At 35.7% G+C, this 26,449-nt stretch overlaps 1 protein-coding gene across 3 annotated transcripts in view; it reads left to right on the top strand.

Moving 5' to 3' along the window:
• Nucleotides 1–26,449, top strand: part of LOC150102528 (osmosensitive cation channel TMEM63C-like) — a 491,876-nt gene that overhangs the window by 65,136 nt on the left and 400,291 nt on the right. For all 3 annotated transcript variants that reach the window (XM_090398766.1, XM_090398765.1, XM_090398767.1), the window contains exon 5: nt 14,237–14,274. In XM_090398766.1, coding sequence (XP_090254892.1) covers nt 14,237–14,274 — 38 coding nt within the window. The remainder of the gene's footprint in view (nt 1–14,236; nt 14,275–26,449) is intronic.

Here is a 26,449-nt window from a genome sequence, read left to right as displayed (position 1 = left end):
CACAGTCCTAAATCAAACTACTTATTTGGAAAAAATGAATTTAATAGTCTTGGATAACAGCACCTATCAACTTGTTAACTATGACCCTACCAATCGAATAAAAAAGAAAATGGAGAAGCTACTTAAATCAGTCATCACATGGCCTGAAGATACCGTTAAAAAATTACTTCCGCACTATGCTCATTCCCCGAGAATTTACAGTCTACCAAAGATTCACAAACAAAACACACCACTCTGGCCGATAGTTGAAGGTATAGACAGCCCCAGTTATCCTAGGAATAATAAATATTGGAAATTCCTCTATAATTCTCCTATTTGGTTTAGATTTTGTTATTTTTATTTCTATATGTGCCATGTTGTTTAAGGAAATTAACAACGTAGACTACATTATAACTAAAAATATTTAATTATTACTTCCTGTATTTCTCCAAAGTTAAATTGACATCTTCAGGGATTATCATCATCATCATCAAATTCCTGCCATGTACCCTCAAGGGGTGTACAGGATATGACAGTACTACATGAAAAAATTACATCATTACTAACTTCCTATCTACAATTTTCCTCCAAATCAGTCTGTTACTTGTCAAGACTCCAACATTATCAGATCTTATATTTCTATCGTCTAAGGCACTTTGTACCATATCAATCCACCTATATCTTGGTCTTCCTCTGGATCGTTTTCCTGCCAACCTGACAGAGAACACTTGTTTTGCTAATCTTTCCTCTCCCATTCTATTTAAGTGACCATACCACCTGAGATTAGCTCTGCTAATGCAATCCTGGATGCAGACAATGTCAAGTTCTTTCCTAATATCCTCGTTTTTAATATGATATTGCCATTGATGCCATCTGTTCACGCCTCTAATCTTTCTCAGGACTCTCATATCTGCGGTCACTAGTCTTTGGTCAAGTGTTTTACTTCTGACCCAGCTCTCAGATCCATAAGTTAAAACTGGTTTGAACACTGTCTTGTATACAGCTAATTTAGTGTTCCATATGAATTTATTCAATTGACTTCCCACTATACCACCTTTGCTGATTCTGTTGTCTATTTCTATATTTAATTTACCATCGTCAGTAAAAATCGTGCCTAAGTAGCTGAAATGTTTTACTTGTTCCACAGGTTCTCCATTCACAATACAGTTGACATTTTCAATGATTCTACCTATTTTCATTGTCTTTGTCTTTTTATTGCTGACCTTCATACCATATCTATTACAACAGCTATTCAATTTAGTCAGAGAATCTTGCAGACTTGTAGCAGATTTATTTAGAAGTATAACATCATCTGCATAAAGCAAAGAGCTGACATTAACATCTCCAATTTTGATATCAGGTTTAATACCACTTTCCTTCATAATGTGATCCATATAGATAATGAATAACAGAGGGGATAATGTACATCCTTGTCTGACACCAGATTTAACATTAAACCATCTTCCTGTACTTCCTTCAATTCTAACTGCTGACTTACAACTCAAATAAAGACTAAGTATTGCTTGATATAATGCCCCATTGACACCATATAACTGCAGCGTATTGAATAGCTTCTCTCTTGGCACTTTGTCATATGCCTTTTCCAAATCAGAAAAAACTTAAATACAGATCTTTGTTATATTCCCATGCTTTCTCGACTATTTGTCGTAAAGTGAGGATCTGATCCTGACAGCCTCTGTTTGGCCTGAATCCAGCTTGTTCTTCACCAAGCTTTTCTTCCACAATTCTTCTCAACCGTTTCTCAAGTATACTTGCATATATCTTGCCAGGAACACTCAGTAGGGAAATACCTCTGTAATTCTCGCATTCAGTTTTATTTCCCTTTTTATATATGGGTACTATGAGAGCTCTACTCCAATCATCGGGAATCCATCTCTCTGTCCAGGCTTTCTGAACTATGTAGTGCAGCCACTGTAAGACTTTTATACCACCATACTTCAGCATTTCTGGTCGAATATCATCTACTCCTGCTGCCTTTCCACATTTCAAGCCTTTGATTGCTTTTTCTACTTCAAGTATGGATATGTATTCCTGACTGCATGCGTGGTCAGTGTTTTTTATCACTGTGCTGTCATCACTGCTTGTTTCATTTAGCAGTTTTTCAAGGTAATTACTCCATACTTCAAGGATATCTTTTTCTCCTGTTTTCATGTCACCTTTATCATCTCTAACTCCTTTTACAGCACTCTTTCCTCCATTCCTAAGCTTCTTCAACAATCTCCAGAATATCTTACCACCTTCTTGATATTTATTTTCTATATTCTTGCCAAAGTCCTCCTATGACTTTTGTTTAGCTAGTTTTACACACTGTTTAGCTTCCTTACATTTGTCTCTGTATTCTGTAAGAGTAAAAGCTGACTTATTTGCCAGGAACTTTTGATATGCTTTCTTCTTTTTCTTCACTGCCTCTTTAACTTCCTGTGTCCACCAGGGAGTTCTGATTTTTTTATCCTTGCACACAACCTCCCCACATGCCTCTCTGGCAGAATCAATCAATGTTTTCTTCAGAGTTTGCCACTGAATCTCCAAGGTTTTATTCCTGTTCTCAAACTCTTTCATTTTCTTTTCAATAATCTTTCTGTATTTTAGTCTACAGTTCACATCTGAGAGCTGCTCAACTTTTGTTTGCTTTAAAACTTTCTTACATGTTATTCTTTTCAATATGAAATTCAATTTTATCCTGCTTAAGACTGAATAGTGATCACTTCCAATTTCAAATCCTCTGTACACTCTGGTGTCCTGCACCAGGGAGAAAACATCACTATCAACAATAACATAGTCAATGAGACTTTTCTTATTCCTAGCCTTTTCTCTCCATGTAAATTTGTGCACATTTTTATGTTGGAACATGGTGTTAATAATAACCAGTCCATGTCCTGAGCAGAAATCCAACAGATATTTACCATTATTATTAGCTTTGCTCTTTTCTCCAAATTTTCCCAAAATATTTTTGTATATTTCACAATCACTTCCTACTCAACTATTTAGATCCCCAACAAGGACCAACTTTTCCTTTTTCAATGTGTCAGTTGCTTTTTCTAAAGCATCAAAAAATTCCCCCACTTCTACTTTAGTAGAACCTTCTGTGGGACCATAGGCACAAATAAGTCTCATTGTCCAGTTCCCCATTCTCATATTTGCCCACATTACTCTACTTGAGACTGACTGCCATTCATGAAGATTAGCCTCGTATTTTGTGTTGAATACTATGGCTACTCCTTCTTTTCCTTGATTGTCATTGCCTGAATATAACATTTTGTATTTATTGCTCAGAAAGATCTCACCAGTTTTTGTCTTTTTTGTTTCAGTCACCCCTATTATGTCGATCTGGTACTTATCTAATTCCTCAGCTAGCTCCATTTCTTTGCCATTCAGGCTTCTTATGATGATACTACCAATCTTTAACTTTGATGTTGAGTTGGGGTCTATTTTCAGATTTGTTCCAGTAGCTGACTTTTCACTGTTCGCCCTGGTTCCCTGGCGAAAACAACGGGGGCCTTATTTAACTGGGCAACACCCCAGCCGGCATGAAATTTTGTTATGTTGTACCATCTTCATGGATTAATACACTGGCATTAAACATGCACTCATTCAAACTTCAGTAACAATGATGGAACAGGAGAGAGATACAGGATAACCTAAAGTCCTATAATTACACCATCCTGTATCTATCCTGTTCCATCGTTGTTACTGAAGTGTGCCTGCATGAATGTGTTTAATACCAGTTTATTAATGCCTGAAGATTGCAAATTTAACTTCAGTGAAATACAGAAAGTAATAATTAAATATTTTTAGTTATTATTTAGTCTATGTTGTTAATTTCCTTAATATGATGCTGGAGAATCAACATAAGCCTGAACACCGGGATTATTTCTAGATGAGCACTTAAATTCCTCTGCTTCTTTAATAAAATCTTCAGTGAGTTCTTAGGCACAAATAATTCCTTGAACAATTTGCTATTTTGAAATTTTTGCAAATCACACTTGAAATTGCTTGCTGCCTTTCAATAACTTTATTATTATTATTACATGACACCTCTGGGGAGTCCAAGGACTCATTGTGGAAGGACATACTACTTCCCACTTAATCTTCCCTACTCAATTTTCCCAACTTTAACTTTTTGTTTATTGTTGGATACTGTATCTACTCCTGTTCTCTGATCATTATTGCCTTAGTATAACATCTTAATTATTATTTAGCCAATTGTTATCTGTTTTAGTCTTCTTTATCTCAGTAACATCAGTTATGTTGACATAGTGCTTCTCTGATTCTTCTGGTAGTTTCACTTCTTTTTTCATTGATGCTTTGTAAATTTGTGCCCATCTTCAGTTCTCATAATCACAGTGAAAAAATACATTTTTTTAAAAAAAAATTGTAAGATATTTTAGATTGAATAATTCATTTAATATTCAGTGTTATTAACAAGTTTTGAAAAAAAAAATAGGTGACTATATAACCATCAGCTAATAGTTTGGTACAAGTGCTGACACTAGAAATGTTCTTAAAATTATTGCCATCCTTTTAATTGGGCATAATATATAGTTTATGCCTATGAATAATGTATACAAATTGTGCAAGAAGATGGGGAGAAAACAGTTAATATATGTAGCTGAAGATATCATTCTCCAGACTCTTAGCATTGTTTACTACCATTCTGATTCAGGTGTAGTGATGTAGTAGGTCTAAGAACTCTCTTGAATAGGTGTCCATGTTTGAAAATGGAGATGCTTTTATGAATCAGCTTGGTGTCTCCTTCCAAAAGATTTTCAGTCCAGTTTTGACACTTCACTGTGCTAATCCAGATTTAGCCGGTTGACATGCTGAGTGTAATCATAAAACAGCCAGTTTGACCAAAATAAGAGAACTTATTTCACATTACTATTTATACTGGTAATAGCAGAGTTTGTGGTGGCGGAGAGTGGGTGGCAGTTTATTGCAATGTTTTGCAATAAACTGCCACCCACTCTCCGCCAGTGGTTGTTAAAAAATAAACTCTGAGTTAATTGTGAAATACATCTATAGAATAGTTGTGAAATATTTGATATCTATAGAATTGAAACTCTTCTTTCAGATGTGGCAGTAGGGGGAAATCTTGTAGAGTTATCAGTGATTCCTTTAAGTGTGACTCAGTTTGTTGCTCCAAAGAATCGAAAGTAATGAAGTTGTTGATGTAAAGCTTTAGTTTGTAGAATAAATGGATAATTGCTATTTTATTAGATGAAATGAACTGCTAGGAATATAGTAAATCATAAAAGATCATAGAACAGTATTCTATGGTCTACCCAACTTTTTCATAAGGAAAGTTTCCTGTCGTGACCAATTGTGAATTGTATCAATTCCAAGTATTTACTTTGTTTTGGTGCACATATGGGTTATTTCAATTCCTACATCAATAATTCTGCAAAACTTGAGTTTAGCAGTGTTATTGATGATTGATTTAAGATATAGTATCACATTGTTATTCTGTTTGGCCTTTGTAGATTTCAACTTCAAGGAACCTGGTCTAAGTGGTGTGGCTAGTCTTTGCTAGAACAGATAAGGGATGCCAATTTTTTATATGGTCTGTAAATGGTTATAAGGTTGTATTTCTTTAAGATGTATGGAATGGTGATAAACTTGTGTAACCTGAAAGAAGAAATATGAAGCATTATGGGGCAAAAAAAAAATTAAAAAAAAATAATAAATGGAAATTATGAAAACAGATAAGGGGAATGCAGCTGTCAGTTTAAACTTCCAAGATTACACATGTAAACTCACCTCTGCTTAAAAATCGCTCTACTTACCTTCCTTTAGACTACGATTCAGACCAGTACATAGATCAGAATACTTTACAGGCTCCTTAAAAAAAAAGTCATCTTCACAGGCCAGGAGGTGACCTAAATAGGCCTAAAATTAAAACCATACAATTCTAACCCCCCCCCCCCCCCCATCAATGCCATCCATAGATGTGGATGGCATTGATACTGGGGGATGGGGGCATTGATTCACCGCATACAAATTAGCCAAACATTTAGCCAAAGTGCTCTCACAATATATCCTTCACACATAAAAAAAACTTGGCCCACTTTATAGCCATTATAGAAAACCTCACACTCCAACAAGCTGATGTAATGTTCAGTTGTGATATCTCCTCTGTTTACTGATGTCCCACTTAAAGAACTTAGACCTTATCCAAGCTGTAATTCCTCCTGATATCTCGGTCATGTTTTAATTCATGATGAACTCTGGCTATTTCATTTGGCAAGGAAAATTCTACAAACAGATGAACCATGCCTTCGTTTTTTTAATTAGCATGTTTGTACTTTGAATCACAAACCACTTTGCTGTGAGCTGCTCTCTTTTCTTTAAATATAAATCTTCTGATGCTTTTTTTTTTATTAACTAAAGGGAGGATGAGGTAGAACTCCATGCTATAACTTTTAGAAATTGGTAGGCTCTTGTACTTCATCCTTAGTTGTCAGTCATAATAGAATTTTGCATTGATAAAGTCAGACTTAGTGTTGGGAACATAGCACGTTAACAGCTGCCATTCCACTATTGTGTTCTTATCCCTAACTGCTGTTATTATCTGAAATAATGTTAAGTTTTGTGGTTGATTTTTCTGAGTTATGGGGATAAACATGAGTTTGTATCTCCATAACTCAGGGCGATTTAAAAAATCCTACTTGCCTGTGCAAAAAGTGGAAAAACTTTCAACATCTATCTCTAATCCAGAGTATTTTAGTAAAAAGGTGTGGCTTCTTTTGACTACTTGTATATGGAAATATGACTTCACATTACTTCAACCTCAGTACCACTTGTGGGTTTGGCTCCCACTGATGAAACCTCAATAAAGGTCAGAACTGGTAAGGTTAATGGCCCTTCCTATAATGCATTGCATTATACATGTCCATAAGGATATGTTCGTTGCATTATGGGATACTAAGTCAATTGATAAGTCATTAGCCTCTATATACTACTTGTATATAGAGGCTAAGGCCCAGTGTAAAGCTTCAGCAGGGTTAACTTATCAGTCACTAATATTTTCCAATTGGTAAAAAATTAAATGACAATTTAATTTTTTTTTTTTTTAGCAGGATGATTTTTTTTATCTCATTTAGAATATTCTTTCCTGGCTTGTAGAAGACTCATTACTTACGTCATGTGAAAAAGCCAGTAGTTAATTACTGTTGTAACCTCGCAGTATATTAAATAAAACTTTATATGAAGTCAAATTTTTATCTAAGCCTTGAAATTGATATTTTGATTCTTCATATTCTTTCTGTATTCTTCATTTTCTGATTCTTTAGAAAAAGCAACTGACACAATGAAAAAGGAAAAGTTGGTACTTGTTGGGGATCTAAACAGCAGAGTAGGAAATGATTGTCAGACATACAAAAAATATTTTGGGAAAATTTGGAGAAAAGAGCTAAGCTAATAATAATGGCAAATCCCTGTTGGATTTTTGCTCAGGACATGTACTGGTTATTACTAACACCATGTTCCAACATAAAAATGTTCACAAATTCACATGGAGAAAAGAAGCCTGAATGGCAAAGAAATGGAGCTAGCTGAAGAATTAGATAAGTACCAGATCGACATAATAGGGGTGACTGAAACAAAAACGACAAAAACTGGTGAGATCTTTCTGAGCAATAAATACAAAATGTTATATTCAGGCAATGACAATCAAGGAAAAGGAGTAGCCATAGTATTCAACACTAAATACAAGGCTAATCTTTTTGAATGGCAGGCAGGCTCAAGTAGAGTGATGTGGGCAAATATCAGAATGGGGAATTGGACAATGAGACTTATTTGTGCCTATGGTCTCACAGAAGATTCTACTAAGGTAGAAGTGAAGGAATTTTTTGAGGCTCTAGAGAAAGCTATTGACACAATGAAAAAGGAAGAGTTGGTCCTTATTGGGGATTTAAATAGCAGAGTAGGAAGTGATTGTCAGATATACAAAAATGTTTTGGGAAAATTTGGAGAAAAGAGCAAAGCTAATAATAATGGCAAATACCTGTTGGATTTCTGCTCAGGACATGGACTGGTTATTACTAACACCATGTTCCAACATAAAAATATACACAAATTCACATGGAAAGAAGAGTCAAGGAATAAGAAAAGTCTCATTGACTATGTTATTGTTGATAGTGATGTTTTCTCCCTGGTGCAGGACACCAGAGTGTACAGAGGATTTGAAATTGGAAGTGATCACTGTTTTGTCTTGAGCAGGATAAAATTGAATTTCATATTGAAAAGAATGACATTTAGGAAAGTTTTAAAGCAAACAAAAGTTGAGCAGCTCTCAGATGTGAACTGTAGACTAAAATACACAAAGATTATTGAAGAAAAAATGAAAGAGTTTGAGAACAGGAACCAAACCTTAGAGATTCTGTAGCAAGCCTTGAAGAAAACCCTGATTGATTCAGCTAGAGAGGCATGTTGTGAGGTAGTCTGCAAGGGTATAAAAATCAGAACTCCATGGTGGACACAGGAAGTTAAAGAAGCAGTGAAGGAAAAGAAGAAAGCATATCAACAGTTCCTGGCAAATAAGTCAGCTTTTGCTCTTAGAGAATACAGATGTAAGAAAGTGAAACACTATGTAAAACTAGCTAAACAAAAGTCATGGGAGGACTTTGGCAAGAACACAGAAAATAAATATCAAGAAGGTGGTAAGATATTCTGGAGGTTGTTGAAGAAGCTTACAAATGGAGAAAAGAGTGCTGTGAGAGGAGTTAGAGATGATAAAGGTGACATGAAAACAGGAGAAAAAGATATCCTTGAAGTATGGAGTAATTGCTTAGAAAAATTGCTAAATGAAACAAGCAGTGATAGCACAGTGGTAAAAAACACTCAACAGGCATACAGTCAGAAATACATATCCATACTTGCTTATGGATATGTATTTCCATATCCATAAGGATATGTATTATGGAAATACATCAAAGGCTTGAAATGTGGAAAGGCAGCAGGAATAGATGATTTTCGACCAGAAATGCTGAATATGGTGGTATAAAAGTCTTACAGTGGCTGCACTGCATAGTTCAGAAAGGCTGGACAGAGGGACGAATTCCCGATGATTGGAGTAAAGCTCTAATAGTACCCATGTATAAAAAGCGAAATAAAACTTAATGTGAAAATTTCAGAGGTATTTCCCTACTTAGTGGTCCTGGCAAGATCTATGCAAGTATACTTGAGAAACGGTTGAGAAGAATTGTAGAAGAAAAGCTTGGTTAAAAAAAAAGTTGGATTCAGGCCAAATAGATGCAGTCAGGATCAAATCTTCACTTTACGACAAATAGTTGAGAAAGCATGGGAATATTACAAAGATCTGTATTTAATTTTTGTCGATCTGGAAAAGGCATATGATAGGTGCCAAAAGAGAAGTTATTCAATACGCTACAGTTATATGGTGTCAATGGAGCATTATATCAAGCAATACTTAATCTTTATTTGAGTTGCAAGTCAGCAGTTAGAATTTAAGGAAGTACAGGAAGATGGTTTAATGTTAAATCTAGTGTGAGACAAGGATGTACATTATCCCCTCTGTTATTCATTATCTATATGGATCACATTATGAAGGAAAGTGGTATTAAACATGATATCAGAATTGGAGATGTTAATGTCAGCTCTTTGCTTTATGCGGACGATGTTATACTTCTAAATAAATCCGCTACAAGTTTGCAAGATTACCTGACTAAATTGAATGACTGTTGTAATAGATATGGTATGAAGGTCAGCATTAAAAAGACAAAGACAATGAAAATAGGTAGAATTGTTGAAAATGTCAACTGCGTTGTGAACGGGGAACCTGTGGAATAAGTAAAGCATTTCAGCTATTTAGGCATGATTTTTAGCGAAGATGGTAAATTAAATATGGAAATAGACAACAGAATCAACAAAACTGGTATGGTAGGCAATCAATTAAATTAATTTATATGGAATAAGAGAGAAATTAGTCAGAAGAACACTAAATTAGCTGTATACAAGACAGTGTTCAAACCAGTTTTAACTTATTAATCTGAGAGCTGGGTCAGAAGTAAAACACTTGACCAAAGACTAGAGACTGCAGATATGAGAATCCTGAGAAAGATTAGAGGCATGAACAGATAGCATCAATGGCCATATCATATTAAAAACGAGGATGTTAGGAAAGAACTTGACGTTGTCAGCATCGAGGAATGCGTTAGCATAGATAATCTCAGGTGGTATGGTCACTTGAACAGAATGGGCGAGGAATGATTAGCAAAACAAGTGTTCTATGCCAGAATGGCAGGAAAAAAGACCAAGAGGAAGAACAAGATATAGGTGAATTGATACGGTAAAAAGTGGCTTAGAAGATAGAAATAGAAGATCTGATAATGTTGGAGTCTTGACAGGTAACAGACTGATTTGGAGGAAAATTGTAGATAGGAAGTTAGTAATGATGTAAATTTTTCATGTAGTACTATCATATCCTGTACACCCCTTGAGGGCACATGTCAGGAATATGATGATGATTCATAATTGTAAGCAAATTAGGAATTATTACTTGATAAATATGATAATAGTAAACTATTTTGATTGACTCTCTTTATCGACCTGATATAATAATGATGTTTTCAATCATAACTTTGCCCTGAATCAAAATTCAGTGTGGGCAACATGGAAATTAAAAATATGCATATACTACATGAATTAAATGTAGAGTATGACTCAGTAAAAGCATGCTAAAATAAAGAATATGTATTTCAACAAAATTGTTTTTTTATTGAAAATTTTGTAGCATTCACACAGTTAGTCCATCCCACGAGACTTTTTGCGTTCAGCAGGGAAAATTTTGTCTGAGATGCTTATAGCCATTGCTCTTACCTGGAAGCATAACAATAGTCACACTATAATGTCATAACCCAGTTCTGCTTATCAATAGTTGCTATGCAAAATACTGCCACGTTTCAATTTTTTTTCTCATACAAACATGTATATGTCGTCGTCGTCATTGAATTCCTGATATGTACACTCAAGGGGGTGTACAGATGATAGTACTGTATGAAAAATTTACATCATTACTAACTTCCTATCTACAATTTTCCTCCAAATCAGTCTGTTGTTATTATCAGAACTTATATTTCTGTCTTCTAAGGTGCTTTTTATTGTGTCAATTCACCTATATCTAGGTCTTCCTCTGGTTCTTTTTCCTGGCAACCGGGCAGAGAACACTTGTTTTGCTAATCTTTCATGGAGTAAGATTAGCAAAACTCTCCTATTCTGTTTAAGTGACCATACCAACTGGGATGCATTCCTGGAGGCTGACAATATCAAGTTCTTTTCTAACATCCTCTTTTTAATATGATATTGCCATTGATGCCGTCTGTTCATGCCCCTAATCTTTCTCAGGACTCTCATATCTGCAGTCTCTAGTCTTTGGTCAAGTTTTACTTCTAACTCAGCTCCCAGATCCATGAGTTAAAATTGTTTTAAACACTGTCTTGTATACATCTAATTTAGTGTTTTGGCTAATTTCTCTCTTATTCCATATAAATTCATTCAGTTGACTTCCTACCATACCAGCTTTGTTGATTCAGTTGTCTATTTCCATATTTAACTTACCATCTTCACTAAAAATCTTGCTCAAGTAGCTGAAATGTTTTACTTGTTCCACAGGTTCCCCGTTCACAACGCAGTTGACATTTTCAACAATTCTACCTATTTTCATTGTCTTTGTCTTTTTAATGCTGACTTTCATACCATATCTATTACAACTGTTATTCAATTTACTCAGGGAATCTTGCAAACTGGTAGCGGATTTATTTAGAAGTATAACATCGTCTGCTTAAAGCAAAGAACTGACATTAACATCTCCAATTTCGATATCAGGTTTAATATCACTTTCCTTCATAATGTGATCCATATAAATAATGAATAACAGAGGGGATAATGTACATCCTTGTCTCACACCAGATTTAACAGTACTTCTTTCTATTCTAACTGCTGACTTACAACTCAAATAAAGAATAATTATTGCTTGGTATAATGCCCCATTAACACCATATTACTGTAGAGTTTGGAATAGCTTCTCTCTTGGCACCTTGTCATATGCCTTTTCCAGATCTACAGAACTTAAATATATATCTTTGTTATATTCCCTTGATTTCTCAACTATCTGTTGTAAAGTGAAAATCTGATCCTGACAGCTTATATTTGGCCTGAATACAGCTTGTTCTTCACCAAGCTTCTCTTCCACAATCCTTCTCAACCATTTCTCAAGTATACTTGCATATATCTTACCAGAAACACTCAGTAATGAGTGTTCCTGGTAAGTCCTGGTGTGTCCAGGCATTCTGAACTATGTAATGCAGCCACTGTAAAACTTTTATACCTCTATACTTGAGCATTTCTGGTCGAATATCATCTATTTCTGCTGCCTTTCCACATTTCAGGCTTTTGATGGCTTTTTTTACTTCAAGTGTATATATATGTATTCCTGACTATATGCCTGGTCAGTGTTTTTTACCACTGTGCTGTCATCACTTTCATTTAGCAGTTTTTCGAAGCATTTACTCCATACTTCAAGGATATCTTTTTCTCCTATTTTCATGTCACCTTTATCATCTCTAGTTGCTTTTGCAGCACTCTTTCCTCCATTTCTGAGCTTCTTCAACAACCTCCAGAATATCTAGCCACCTTCTTGATATTTATTTTCTATGTTCTTACCAAAATCTTCCCATGACTTTTGTTTAGCTAGTTTTACACAGAGTTTAGCTTTCTTACATTTGTCTCTGTGTTCTTTAAGAACACAAGCTGACTTATTTGCCAAGAACTTTTGAAATGCTTTCTTCTTTTCATTTACTGCCTCTTTAACTTCCTGTGTCCACCATGGAGTACTGATTTTTCTATACTTGCAGACAACCTTGCCACAATGCCTCTCTGGCTGAATTAATCGGTGTTTTCTTTACGGCTTGCCACTGAATGTCCAAGGTTTAATTCCTGTACTCAAACTCTTTCATTTTTTCTTGAATAATATTTGTATATTTTAGTCTACAGTTTACATCTTAGAGCTGCTCAACTTTTAATCGCTTTAAAACTTTGTTTTTCTTTTCAATATGAAATTCAATTTTATCCTGCTCAAGACTAAATTGGTGATCACTTCCAATTTCAAATCCTCTGTACACTCTGGTGTCCTGCACTAGGGAGAAAACATCACTATCGTCAATGAGACTTTTCTTATTCCTTGCCTTTTCTCTCCATGTGATTTTGTGCACATGTTTATGTTGGAACATTGTGTTGGTAATAACCAGTCCATGTCTGGAACAGAAATCGAACATGCATTTGTCTGTTATTAGCTTTGCTCTTTTCTCCAATTTTTCCCAAATCATTTTGTATGTCTGACAATCATTTCCTACTCTGCTATTTCGATCCCCAACAAGGACCAACTTTTCTTTTTTCATTGTGTCAGTTGCTTTCTCTAAAGCCTCAAAATATTCCTCCAGTTCTATCTTAGTAGAATCTTCTGTGGGACCATTAGTCTCATTGTCCAGTTCCCCATTCTGATATTTGCCCACGTCGCTCTTCTTGAGACTGCCTGTCATTCAAGAAGATTACCCTTGTATTTAGTGTTGAATACAATGGCTGCTACTTCTTTTCCTTGATTGTCATTGCCTGAATATAACATTTTGTATTTATTGCTTAGAAAGATCTCATCAGAAGGGTGATTAAGGGGATCAAATCTATATAACTGAAAGGAAAACTCCATGTAGCCTTTAAAGAAATGCAGAGAACCGACCAGCGCTTCTGATCTAATGTCCAATCCTCACCTTCTCGTGGTGCACCCTGTTAGGTATCAGGGTACACCTGGATACTGAACAAATGAGGATGCCCTGGCAATTTGAGATTTGGTTGACCAAATTGTATTCTTAATGGTTAAAACCAAAATATCAAATGTTGGTACAACATGACATGTATGTGTTTATATTTCAAACATATGCATGTTTCAATATATTTTTACTAGGCCATAATATGCTCTCTTTTAATCTAGGAGAACTCTATACTAGTTAATGAGTAATTTCTTTATTTTCTGTCATAATATTTAGTTATTTCAGTTTCATGTTTTAAAAAAATAGAACGATTAAACAAATCTACCATATGCTTTGACTTATGATGTATTATGATGTTAAAATTGTATAAACTAAATGCATTTTGTTAATGGAGAAATACAGATAAATACAAATTGACAAAATTTGTTATTTTTTATTTATTTATTTATTTTTTTTAGGGTGTTTGTTCTTGGCTTAAAGCTATATTTCAGATTAAGTGAGTATTCAGACCATTTCTTGTTTTTTATAATACTGTGAGTAAATTTAACCATATGAAATATCATCAGTTCTTCATATTAAGGCACCTACTTACACATCACCTTCTGCCATTTAAAAATATTCTATCTAAAATATTTATATACATATCTCTGTGGAGAGCCAGAATCCCTTGTAGGACGGCCTGCAAGTTCTTTGCAATGCTCATTATACTTATTTCTTCTGTGTCAAGGCATTGCCACTTTCTCTAACAACATAGTGTCATTCACTATAATTTCTTCATTCCACTACTAAAGTGCTTCACTACTCAATCCAGGTATAACTTCTCATTCTTCTCTCCACATATTCACAATCTCTCATACTGTAACCACATACCAAGCATTTTAATCCATAATACTTTTATCTATTCTGATTGTCAAACTTTCTGCATCTCTGATATCAGTAATGCATGTGTAGAAAGAGTGGAAAAGGCGCAGTAACTAAGATGATTTTAGGACTACGAAATATTAACATGAGAGTAGAGTTAGGATCTTTGGATATAATATTTGATAAATAGAAAAGGGTGGGTGAAGGAACAAAGACATAGTTGTTGAACAACCCATTTCAAGTAAGATACATGTGTGATTCTGAATACATGCTTGGAGAGGGAAAGAACATGGGAGGGCTATTTTTAACTTTTATAATATAATTTTGTAAGTAAGTAAACAGTGTTTTTCTTATGGTGTAAGCAGCTTAAACTATAAAATAAATAAATAAAATGAAAACATAAAAACTCTTCATTTATTATAATTTTAATTTATACATTCGATTGAGAGTAATACATACAGATCAAACATGAACTGTGTTTCTGTGCGATCACTGATGAGAACACAGTTCAGAACAGCTGGTGGGAATAGTGAAACCTGTAGTTAACATCACTAATAAATGGAAAATACAGTGGAACCTTGGTTGTCAAACATAATTCATTCCTAAAGGCTGTTCGGAAACAGATTTGTTTGAAAACAAAACCATTTTCCCATAAGAATTAATGTAAAATGAATTAATCCATTCCCGAACCCCAGATGATTGCTTATTTAAACCTTTATAACAGTGCTTCATACATAAAATGATATACAAAAACAATGAAAATGCATAAAATCTTAAGCAAAAAGAATAAATAGATAAAATATAGACGAAAAATTTAACTTCACTTTACCTGTACGGAGGAGAGTTGATGGCATAAGTGGAAGGTGGTGAGAAAGGGAGTCCCCCTTCCATAAAAACATCAGGTAACTATCCTTCTGGAGTTTTTTCTATTTTATGTCTTTTGGCACCTCGACTCCTTGAGACACAGTGGGCCTCTTTCTCACTAAAAACCTGTCCAGTGAGATTAGTTTTTGGATGCATTTTAAAATGTTTCTGAAGTGAAACATGTCATTGAAAAAGTTTATGATGCAGTTTGCTACAGCTTTGTCAGGGTGATATCTTTCCACAAAATTTTGCACCTCACCCCATTTTGTACTCATTTTGTTGATCAAAGAACTAGGAACATCCTCCCTTCCTTCCTCTGTCTCTGAAGACATTTTCTTCACTACCATCTTTTGCTTCTCCTTCTGAAAGTGTTCCAGTTCTTCCATGGTGAGCTCATTCCTGTGGTCCTCCACAACAACATTGTCAACTTCTAAGCTCATGCTTTTGCCCAGAGACACATCATTGACAACAGCAACATACTCAGCCTCAAAGCCCTCAATGTCTCTGTCCGGTACACAGTCTAGCCACAATTTCCTCCAGGCCGAGTTTATGGTCCTGTAAGTCACTTTGCACCCAGGCTTGGTCAAGGATACTTAAGCAATTGAGGATTTTTAAGTGATTTTTCCAGAATTCTCTGAGTGTTAATTCTATGTAAGAAACATAGAATTATGTTTCTTACATAGAATTAACTTTAAGAAGCTCTGGTGTAGAGCTTCTTAAAGTTCAAAATGACCTGCTGGATTAGAGGAGTCATGTTAGGGGGTAGGAACTTCACTGTGATAAAATCAAACTTCTCCAACAACTTTACCTCAAAGCCTGGATGGTGAGCGGGAGTATTGTTCATCACAAGAAGGCATTTTATTGACAAATTTTTTTCTTGAAGGTATTTTCTGACACTTGGGGCAAAGACTTCATGGATCCACTCAATAAAAAATTGCCTGGTTACCCAAGCCTTACTATTAGCCCTCCACATAATAGACAATTTACTTTTCATCACGTTATTTTTCTTAAACATCCTCGGATTCTCAGAGTTGTACACAAGCAATGGCTTGACCTTGAAGTCCCCACTTGGTGTTTTCACATAGTAAAAGAGCTAGCCTGTCCTTCATTGGCTTGTGTCCTGGCAATGCTTTTTCCTCCTGAGTGATGTAGGTCCTCCTTGGTAATTTTTTCCAAAATAGGCCAAAAAAGGTTTCACCACAATTGAACACTTGTTGGGAAAGAAAACCTTTATATGGTCACTAATTCTTGCACATATTTCTCAGCAGTTTCTTGGATTGAACTTGCAGCAGCCTTCCTATGCCTAACCACACTGTGTATGCCACTTCTCTTAAATTTCTCAAACCACCCTCTACTAGCTTTGAACACATCAGTATCACCACTTGTATGAGGGTTTTTTCTTTAACAAGTTATCACGTAATTGCCTCGCTTTTTCACAATTTACAGCCTCAGGAAACACTATCACTAGCTAACTGTGTTTTTCTCGTTGATCCAAATCAACAACAGTTTTTTTTCCACTTCTTCAATCGTCTGCGATCTTTGTTTAGTAAGAACTTTCACTCCTTTTACAACATCAGCTCCCTTGATTGCCTCTTTATTTTTGAGTATTGTACAGATCGTACATTTCACCATACTGAACTGCATAGCAAGATCTGAGACATGAACACCATTTTCATGTTGGATATGATTTCTTTTCTCACCTCTATTGTGGTTCTAACAACTTTTGTTTTCACTTTGCTGCTATCACTATCTGTCTTCAGCCCCATTTATACGAAACACAAAAAAAAATCAAGAAAAGGCACTGCAAATTTGAGCAGGTGTCTGCACTGAGTGGAGGCTGCGCCATAACTGACGCTCTCCCACTGTACATCTCAGCCCACTGAACACATGGTTGCTGGTTTGCCTGTCAGGAACCGAGATTCTGTTTGGAAACTGGTGCGTTTTTTTTTTTTTTTTTTTTTTGTTCTTGTTCAGGAACCGATTTGTTCGAGATGAGTCATTTGACAACCAAGATTCCACTGTATATGGATTCTTGGGTAATTTATTTTCAGCAATGCAGTATCAAGATAATACATTTGTATTTTTGTAAAATTTTGTATAATTTTTCAAATCATAATGGATGTTTATTATTTTAATTCTTTTTATTTATTTATTTATTTTTGAATAATGGCCTGTTAATCCATGCCACTAACTTATCAATTACCAGTCACATTTCAATTTCTGTATATTAGGTATTCTGTCACATGTCTTTCACAAAATCTGGTAATATCACATTGTTATTACAATAATTTAATAGTATTGTTATTAACCTTATTTAATTCAGTTTTCATGTTATAAATTTATATTCTTATTGGCTTAAACCACAATGTAAAATGACAGTACAACATGAAAGAATTTCATACCAGCTGGGGCATCACCCAGTTAAACAAGGCGCCCCATTGTTTTCGTTAGGAAATCAGGATGAACTCTGCAAAGTCAGCTACTGAAACAAATCATGAAACACATGATTGGTTTCAGTAGCTGACTTTAAAAATACATTTCAACATCAGTAAAGTTCAAGATTGGTGCTATCAGCAAAGAAGCATCAGTAGAAAAGAAATGGAACTAGCAGAAGAATTGGGTAAGCATTAGATCAACATAATAGGTGTGACTGAAACAAAAACAGAGAAGAGATCTTTCTAAGCAACATATATAAAAACAATCAGATAAAAGGAATAGCTATAGTATACAACACTAAATATGAGGATAATCTTGAATGGCAGGCAACATCAAGTAGAATGATGTGGGCAAATATCAGAATGGGAAGTTTGGAACTGTATAAAATTTTTACAGTGACTTATTAGAACCTTCTGTGGGCCCATGCAAAGGAAGAAGTGGAGGAATTTTTTGAAGCATTACAGTAGGCAGCTGACACAACAAAAAAGGAAAAGCTGGTAAATGTTGGGGGTCTAAATAGCAGAGCAGAAAATGATTACCAGATGGATAGAAATGTTTTGGAAAATTTGGAGAAAAGAGCAAAGCTAAGAGTAATGATAAATATGTGCTAGATTTATCCTTAGGATATGGACTAGTTATTACCAACATAACACTGTGTTCCAACATCATCATCATCAAATTCCTGCCATGTACCCTCAAGGGGTATACAGGATATGATAGTACTACATGAAAAATTTACATCATTACTAACTTCCTATCTACAATTTTTCTCCAAATCAGTCTGTTACGTGTCAAGACTACAACATTATTACCAAATCTTATTTTTCTATTGTCTAAGGCACTTTGTACCGTATCAATCCACCTATATCTTGGTCTTCCTCTGGATCGTTTTCCTGCCAACTTGGTAGAGAACACTTGTTTTACTAATCTTTCTTCATCCATTCTGTTTAAGTGACCATACCACCTGAGATTAGCTCTGCTAACGCATTCCTGGATGCTGACAATGTCAAGTTCTTTCCTAATATTCTCATTTTTAATATAATATTGCCATTGATACCATCTGTTCACGCCTCTAATCTTTCTCAGGACTCTCATATCTGCGGTCTCTAGTCTTCTTTGGTCAAGTGTTTTACTTCTGAGCCAGCTCTCAGATCCATAAGTTAAAACTCTGGTTTGAACACTGTCTTGTATACAGCTAATTTAATGTTCCGACTAATTTCTCTCTTATTCCATATGAATTTATTAAATTGACTTCCTACCATACCAGCTTTGTTGATGCTGTTGTCTATTTCTATATTTAATTTATCATCTTCACTAAAAATCGTGCCTAAGTAGCTGAAATGTTTTACTTGTTCCACAGGTTCTCCATTCACAACACAGTTGTCATGTTGTACCATCATTTTGTATTTTGGTTTAACCGATAGGAATACAATTTGGTCGGCTAAATCCCAAATTGCCAGCTCATCCTCGTTCGTTCAGTATCCAGGTAGATACCCAACAGGGTGCACCACGAGAAGGTGAGGATTGGACATTAGGTCAGAGAAGCCCTGGTTGGTTCTCCGCATTCCTTTAAAGGGCTATATGGAGGTCTCCTCTCAGTTATACAGCTTTGACCTTTAAGCATCCTCATTGTGTTCCAACATAATATACACAAATTCACATGGAGAGATGATGCAAGAAATATGAAAAGTCTTGCTGACTGTGTTATTATTGGCAGTGATATTTTCCCACTTGTTCAGGACATGAGTTTACAGCAGATCTAAACAGACTTGAAATTGGAAATAATCACCATTTAGTGTTGGGCGTGATAAAATTGAATTTCACATGGAAAAGAAGAGTGTGTAAGAAAGTTTCAAAATGAACCAAAGTTGAGCAGCTTTCAGGGGTGAACTGTTGATTCAAATGCAGAAACATAATTCAAGAAAAAAATGAAAGAGTTTGAAAACAAGAACCAAACCTTTGAGATTCACTTTCAAATTTTGAAGAAAATATTGATTGATTCAACCAGAGAGACATGTTGTGAGATTGTCTGAGGATACAGAACTCTATGATGAACTCAGGAAGTTAAAGAAGCAATGAAGGAAAAGAAGAAAGTGTATCAAAAGTTGCTGCCAATTAAAGCAACTTGTGCTTTTAGAGAATGCAGATAAAAATGTATGAAAGTGAAGCAATGTAAAACAAGCTAAACCAAAGTCGTGGGAAGATAGGTAACATGGAAAATATAAATATCAGGAAGATGGTAAATTCTAGAGGCTATTATAAATGGAGGAAAGAGTTCTGTAAAAGGAACTAGAGATGATAAAGGTGACAAAAACTGAAGATATTCTAGATTCTAAATGAATCAAGCAGTGTCAGCACATGGTGGTAGAAAACTCCCAACAGGATTGCAGTCGAGGATACTTATTCATACTTGAAGTAGAAAAAGACCTGAAATGTGGAAAGGCAGCCGGAGTAGATGAAATTTGGCCAGAAATGCTCAAATATGAATACTTATTCAAATATGATCTCATATACTTAACTACTTATTTGATATATACTTATACAAATACTCAAATAGGAATACTTATCCATACTTGAAGTAGAGAAAGACCTGAAATATGGGAAAGGCAGCTGGAGTAGATGACATTTGACCAGAAATGCTCAATGCTTAAAGGAATGCAGAGAACCAACCAGGGCTTCTGGCCTGAAGTCCATTCCTCACATTCTTGTGAGGAATGGACTTCAGGTGTACCCTGTTAGATATCTACCTGGATAATGAATGAACAACGATGGGCTGGCAATTTGGATTTAGCCGACCAAATTGTATTCTTATTGACTTAAAAAACAAAATATAAAATGATGTACAACATGACAGAATTTCATGCCAGCTGGGGCAACGCCCAGTTAAACAAGGCTCCCGTTGTTTTCGCCAGGAAACTAGGGCAAAGAGAGAAAAGTCATCTACTGGGAGAAATCTTAAAACACACCCCAACTCAACATCACCAGAGTTCAAGATCGGTACTATGAACATAAGATGCCTGAATGGCAAAGAAATGGAGCTAGCTGATGAATTAGATAAGTACCAGATTGACATAATAGGGTTGACTGAAACAAAAAAGACAAACTGGTGAGATTTCTCTGAGCAATAAATACAAAATGTTATATTCAGGCAATGATAATCAAGGAAAAGGAGTAGCCATAGTATTCAACACTAAATACGAGGCTAATCTTCTTGAATGGCAGGCAGTCTCAAGTAGAGTGATGTGGACAAATATGAGAATGGGGAACTGGACAATGAGACTTGTTTGTGCCCTATGGTCCCACAGAAGGTTTTACTAAGGTAGAAGTGTAGGAATTTTTTGAGGCTTTAGAGAAAGCAACTGACATAATGAAAAAGGAAAAGTTGGTCCTTGTTGAGGATCTAAATAGCAAAGTAGGAAATGATTGTCAGCCATACTAAAATATTTTGGGAAAATTTGAAGAAAAGAGCGAAGCTAATAATAATAGCAAATGTCTTTTGGATATCTGCTCAAGACATGGACTGATTATTACTAACACAATGTTCCAACATAAAAATGTGCACAAATTTACATGGAAAGAAGAGGCAAGGAATAAGAAAAGTCTCATTGACTATGTTATTGTTGATAGTGAGGTTTTCTCCCTAGTGCAGGACACCAGAGTGTACAGTGGATTTGAAATTGGAAGTGATCACCATTTAGTCTTGAGCAGGATAAAATTGAATTTCATATTGAAAAGAAGAACATATAAGAAAGTTTTAAAGTGAATAAAAGTTGAGCAGCTCTCAGATATGAACTGTAGACTAAAATAACATCCCCAGGGCTTGCAATTGCAAGTACAGGCTTGGCACACCCTGGATAACTGAGCTAAGTATAGTCTCCTTCACTCTTTTAGCAATACTTCTTTCTTGTCTTGTTCTTCGTCTTGATTCCTTCTTCATCTTTTCTGTTAACATCTATAGAAGAGGATATGATACTATAAGCTTTACTATCCTAACTTCTAACTCTGGAGAGGCTCCTCCACTCTTCTCTGAAGCTATTAGAGTAATCGAGAGCCAAGGGGAATTTCATTTTTCTTTAATAACCACTAACCAAGGCAAACTTGATGCCCTTAAGGTGGCAGCCCTGCTATCAAGCTAGATTGCAGGAAGTCAGTAACCTCCTCAATTGAACTGAAACTCGCTAAAAAGACTCAAGACAATTCAAAAAGGATGGACCTATTTGAAATGACCTTGCTCAGAGAATGGATATAATTAAGACACAGAAGTGGAAAAAGAAGACATCTAATATTTGGAAGCTGGCAACATGGAATGTTAGAAGTATACACCATAAAATACAAGAATTAGACCAAACCTTGGAAAACAAAAAAATAATGATAGCTACCATTACAGAATCAAAGATAAAACAAAAAGGAACAGATGAAAACTAAGAATTATATCTATCTTTATAGTGGAGTAAAGATGGAAGAAAGGGCAAAGTCTGGCGTAATGATGTTCATACATAAATCTTTGAGAAGAAATGCTATACATTTCAACTACTGGAATGATGGAATCATAGAGACAAGACTAAAGATATATAGAGGATATTTGATAATAATAGGCATTTATGCCCCAGAAAGGGGAAAAGAAGAAGAATCAGAGAATTTTTATCAAGAACTACAAAAGATTATAGATCAAATAAATTCTTTTGATTATATTATAATAATGCAAGAATTGGTAATACCTCACATAAACCAACGTAGAACCGATAGGTGAACCAATATATAATAATAATGGGAAGAGATTAAGAACATTCATCCTATACAACAATTACAGAATAACAAATACCTACTTTAAACATAGATATTCACAGATTTACCTGGCAGGCAAGAAATACAAAGCATCATAGACTATATAATAGTTGATATGAAATTATCAAATATGATCATAGACACCAGGGTGTTAAATATTGTCGGCTATTACTTTTCCTAAATTAATTTTTCTTCCTTTAAGAATTTACCTCTCTACATTAACTACAAGACTTACAAAATTCCCTGACTCTAATATCTGTATCACTTCTTACGTGTTCATTCTATGAGGAAAGCAAATTCTATATCTCTAGCTGATTCCTAATTTTACTCGCATGCTTACCCTGACTGTTAAAGGTTATTCCTTGCTAAAAGAAACGAATCCTCTAATTTCTTTCTGGGGGTGTCTCCTCTTCAGATATTGACAAATTTATTTTTTAAAGCTGCACCAGCCAGTATCTTAGAATAGAGGGGACTCTTATTCAGGGAGACTTTTCCAGACTTTTGGTGCACATAGGTGAATAAATTGAGCGCTTAAACTCATAAATTATACGCTTTACTATGGCTAAATAGATTCTGGTTTGCAGTCATAACCTCTATAACAACATGTTATACCTTTCTTTCAACCCCCCCCCACCTGCTATGGTTCAGATTAATGAGTGGTAGTTTTGGTTCATATCACAGGCAAAACTCAGGTATAGAAGAAAAAACATATTTATTGGAATCTAAAGACATAATATACACTTAGATCAATCTCACTTTCAATTAGTTCAATGACATGCTAAATCAAAATGTGTCAAACTGATTAATACTCTAATGCATGAACAATAAATCCTTCTTTTAAGTTAGAGATTAAACACACATAATATACACATTATACACTTCTAATCAGTATTCTACCTACTATGTTAGTCTTGCATATTAAACTAGTCACAATCATCTATAATCAGTCCAGACAATTTGTGTTATGGACATTAGCCACTGCTAAATAATCACTTAAAGTTCTTAAATACTGTCCATATGCGATTATTACACTACAATGATCTTTCCCTTTTACCGACTGGGTAAAAGGGAAAGATAATTACACAACAAAATCTGTACTTTACCATTTCTTGGGGCAGGATCTCCAGGTCCGTCAGATTAAGCTATGCTCTGCACCTGGTGTTTTTCCCTCATCTATTCTCGATCTGTTTCGGACCATCGTCGTTTCTGCTGCCGGTTCTGGTATACATCCACGATATTATTCCGTCGGAGCTTTCAGAGAAGGAGCAAAGACAGCATACGCCAACATCTCACGCTTTTGTACCGGCAGAAATTCTGACATCGAAGGGAAAGGTGCACCATCCGATATCGTACTATCGCCAAGAAACGCCATCAGGAACTTCCGTCCACGGGAGAAGTCGAGTCATCATCCAGCAAAATAGGCAAAAAAAGCCTTGAGAAAGGGGTACAAACCCTTTTTATTCTCACTTCACTTCCCCCCTTTTTAGCACCCGGTTATTAGCTGCGATAGCGCCCTCTTCTTTCTGCGATCTTTTTTCTGCCCACTACTTTCTTCGACCGTGGGAATTTCGGTACATCGCGTGATCTCTGGCAGCGCCTTCTGGGAAACGAATGTGTGTCGCTTTCCGAGATTGCCAATGCCTCAGGTCCGCCTGTGACCTTTGGACTATTGTTTACATCTAATTTACCCATTCGTTGTATACATGGTGCATTCATATAATATTAATTTATACTCAAAGTTCTTTACATGGCATTACAATTCTACTAAAAGGAGGTATTTCTATTTACAGTTAGTACTTTATTTCTTCTGCTCGAGTACAAGTTTTTTCTCTCAGCTGATTTTTCCGACTTGTTAAATCCTGAATGAATTGTTTCTTTAATAAAGTTCTTCATTCAGGATGTAACAAGAGTATATACAGGAGCAGAGATAGAATCGGACCACTACTTACTGATAGGGAAATGGAAACCAAGATGGGAGGGAAGAAAAAAAAATAGAAATACAGAACTATATAAAATTAAATTCTTAGACGATGAGAATATTAGAGGCCTGTATCAGAATAAAATTAGAGATTGATTGAGCAAAATTCAAGAAAGCAGCACAGTGGAGTAAGAATGGTCAAACATCAAATATATATTAGAAAATGCTGCAAAAGAGAGTTTGGGAATAAAAAGAAAATGGATAAGATGCAGAGATCTAAGATAATGGGACGAAGAGATCAAACAGATAATTGAAGAAAAAGAAGACGGCATATAATGTGCTAAAGAACTGACAGCTCCTTTGACACTTGCTTTTCAATGAAAGTCTGGCTGTGGGAAAGGTGTCCAGGGAATGGAAGGAAGGTAAGATAGTGCCATTGCATAAGTGTGGTAGCAGACTGGAGGTGTCTAATTACAGGCCAGTTTGTGTGTCATCAGTAGTTAAGATCTTGGAGAAATTAGTGAGGGACCATATACAGCATTGGGCAGATGAGGGTAATGTTATCTGTGAGAGTCAACATGGATTTCTGAAGGGGGGGGGTGCTCTTGTTTTAGTAATATGCTAGCCTTTTATAATAGAGTTACAAGAGCAGTAGATGAGGGAAAGGCATATACTGCCATTTTCTTGGACTTAGCAAAGCCATTTGACAGGGTGCCACATAGGTTTGGATGTGAGATTGGTCAACTGGATACAGGATTGCCTGTCCGATAGGTATCAGAGAGTTGTGTATGGTGGAGCAGTTTCAAGGAGGCAGAGGGTTACAAGTGGGGTCCCACAGGGCTCAGTACTGGGACCTATATCATTTAACCTTTATATCAATGACATTGTCAGTGGATTGCAGGGGAATATTCAGTTGTTTGCAGATGATGCAAAGCTGGGAAGGGTTATTAGTAATAGTGCAGATGTGGTAACCCTGCAAGAGGATTTGAATAAGCTAGACAGATGGGCAAATGAATGAGGGTATCGGTTTAATGTAGCAAAATGTAAGGTCTTGAGGTTTGGGGCACATCGATGGGACACTGCATACTCTATTGGAGGAGCTGTACTGGAGTAAGTAGGTGAGACGAGATCTGGAGTTGATGATTAATAGAAACCTGAAATTTAGGGGACATATTACAAAGGTGGTGAAGAGAGGATTGCTGCAGTAATGAGAACACTGACCTGCAGAGAAAAAAGAGTTATCTTTCTGTTGTATAATCTGATCAGACTGCACTTAGACTATTGTTCTCAGATTTAGTCTCCAGGATTTGAAGGGGATACATTAACCGTGGAAAGGGTAGAAAGGCAGATAACAAAGATGGTTTCAGGACTGTACAATATTAATTATGAGGATCGGCTGAGGGAATATGGACTGCAGAGTTTGGTGGATAGAAGAAGGAGAGGTGATATGATTGAGACTGTTAAACTGTTGAGAGGTGGTTACAGGGTTGACACTGGAGAGTTCTTTTGCTTGGTTGAACAGCCGGAAGGAGTGATGACAAGGGGCCCATCCTTGGAAGTTATGAAAGGAAACTGTGGGCAACTGAGAATGCACACACATTCTCACCATTCCTTTCATGATGATCCAATTTTCCTGACACTGCATTACATTTCATCTCAGTAAATAATTTCTCCAGGCTCCTGATGCCAACTCCATTGAAGTGCAGGCCATCCCTCGGTGTCATTAAATACAGTGTCTTTTCTACCATCAAAATCACTTCACACACATCCAAAAACACATCCATTTCTTCTATACAGCCTGTGCATT

This window comes from Typopeltis vanoorti, chromosome 10, assembly GCF_054136105.1.
Source record: "Typopeltis vanoorti isolate ZY-2024b chromosome 10, IOZ_Tvanoo_1.0, whole genome shotgun sequence".
NCBI classification, from domain to species: domain Eukaryota; kingdom Metazoa; phylum Arthropoda; class Arachnida; order Uropygi; family Thelyphonidae; genus Typopeltis; species Typopeltis vanoorti.
Note: the sequence above shows the minus strand (reverse complement) of the source record. Positions and strands in the feature narration are given on the sequence as shown.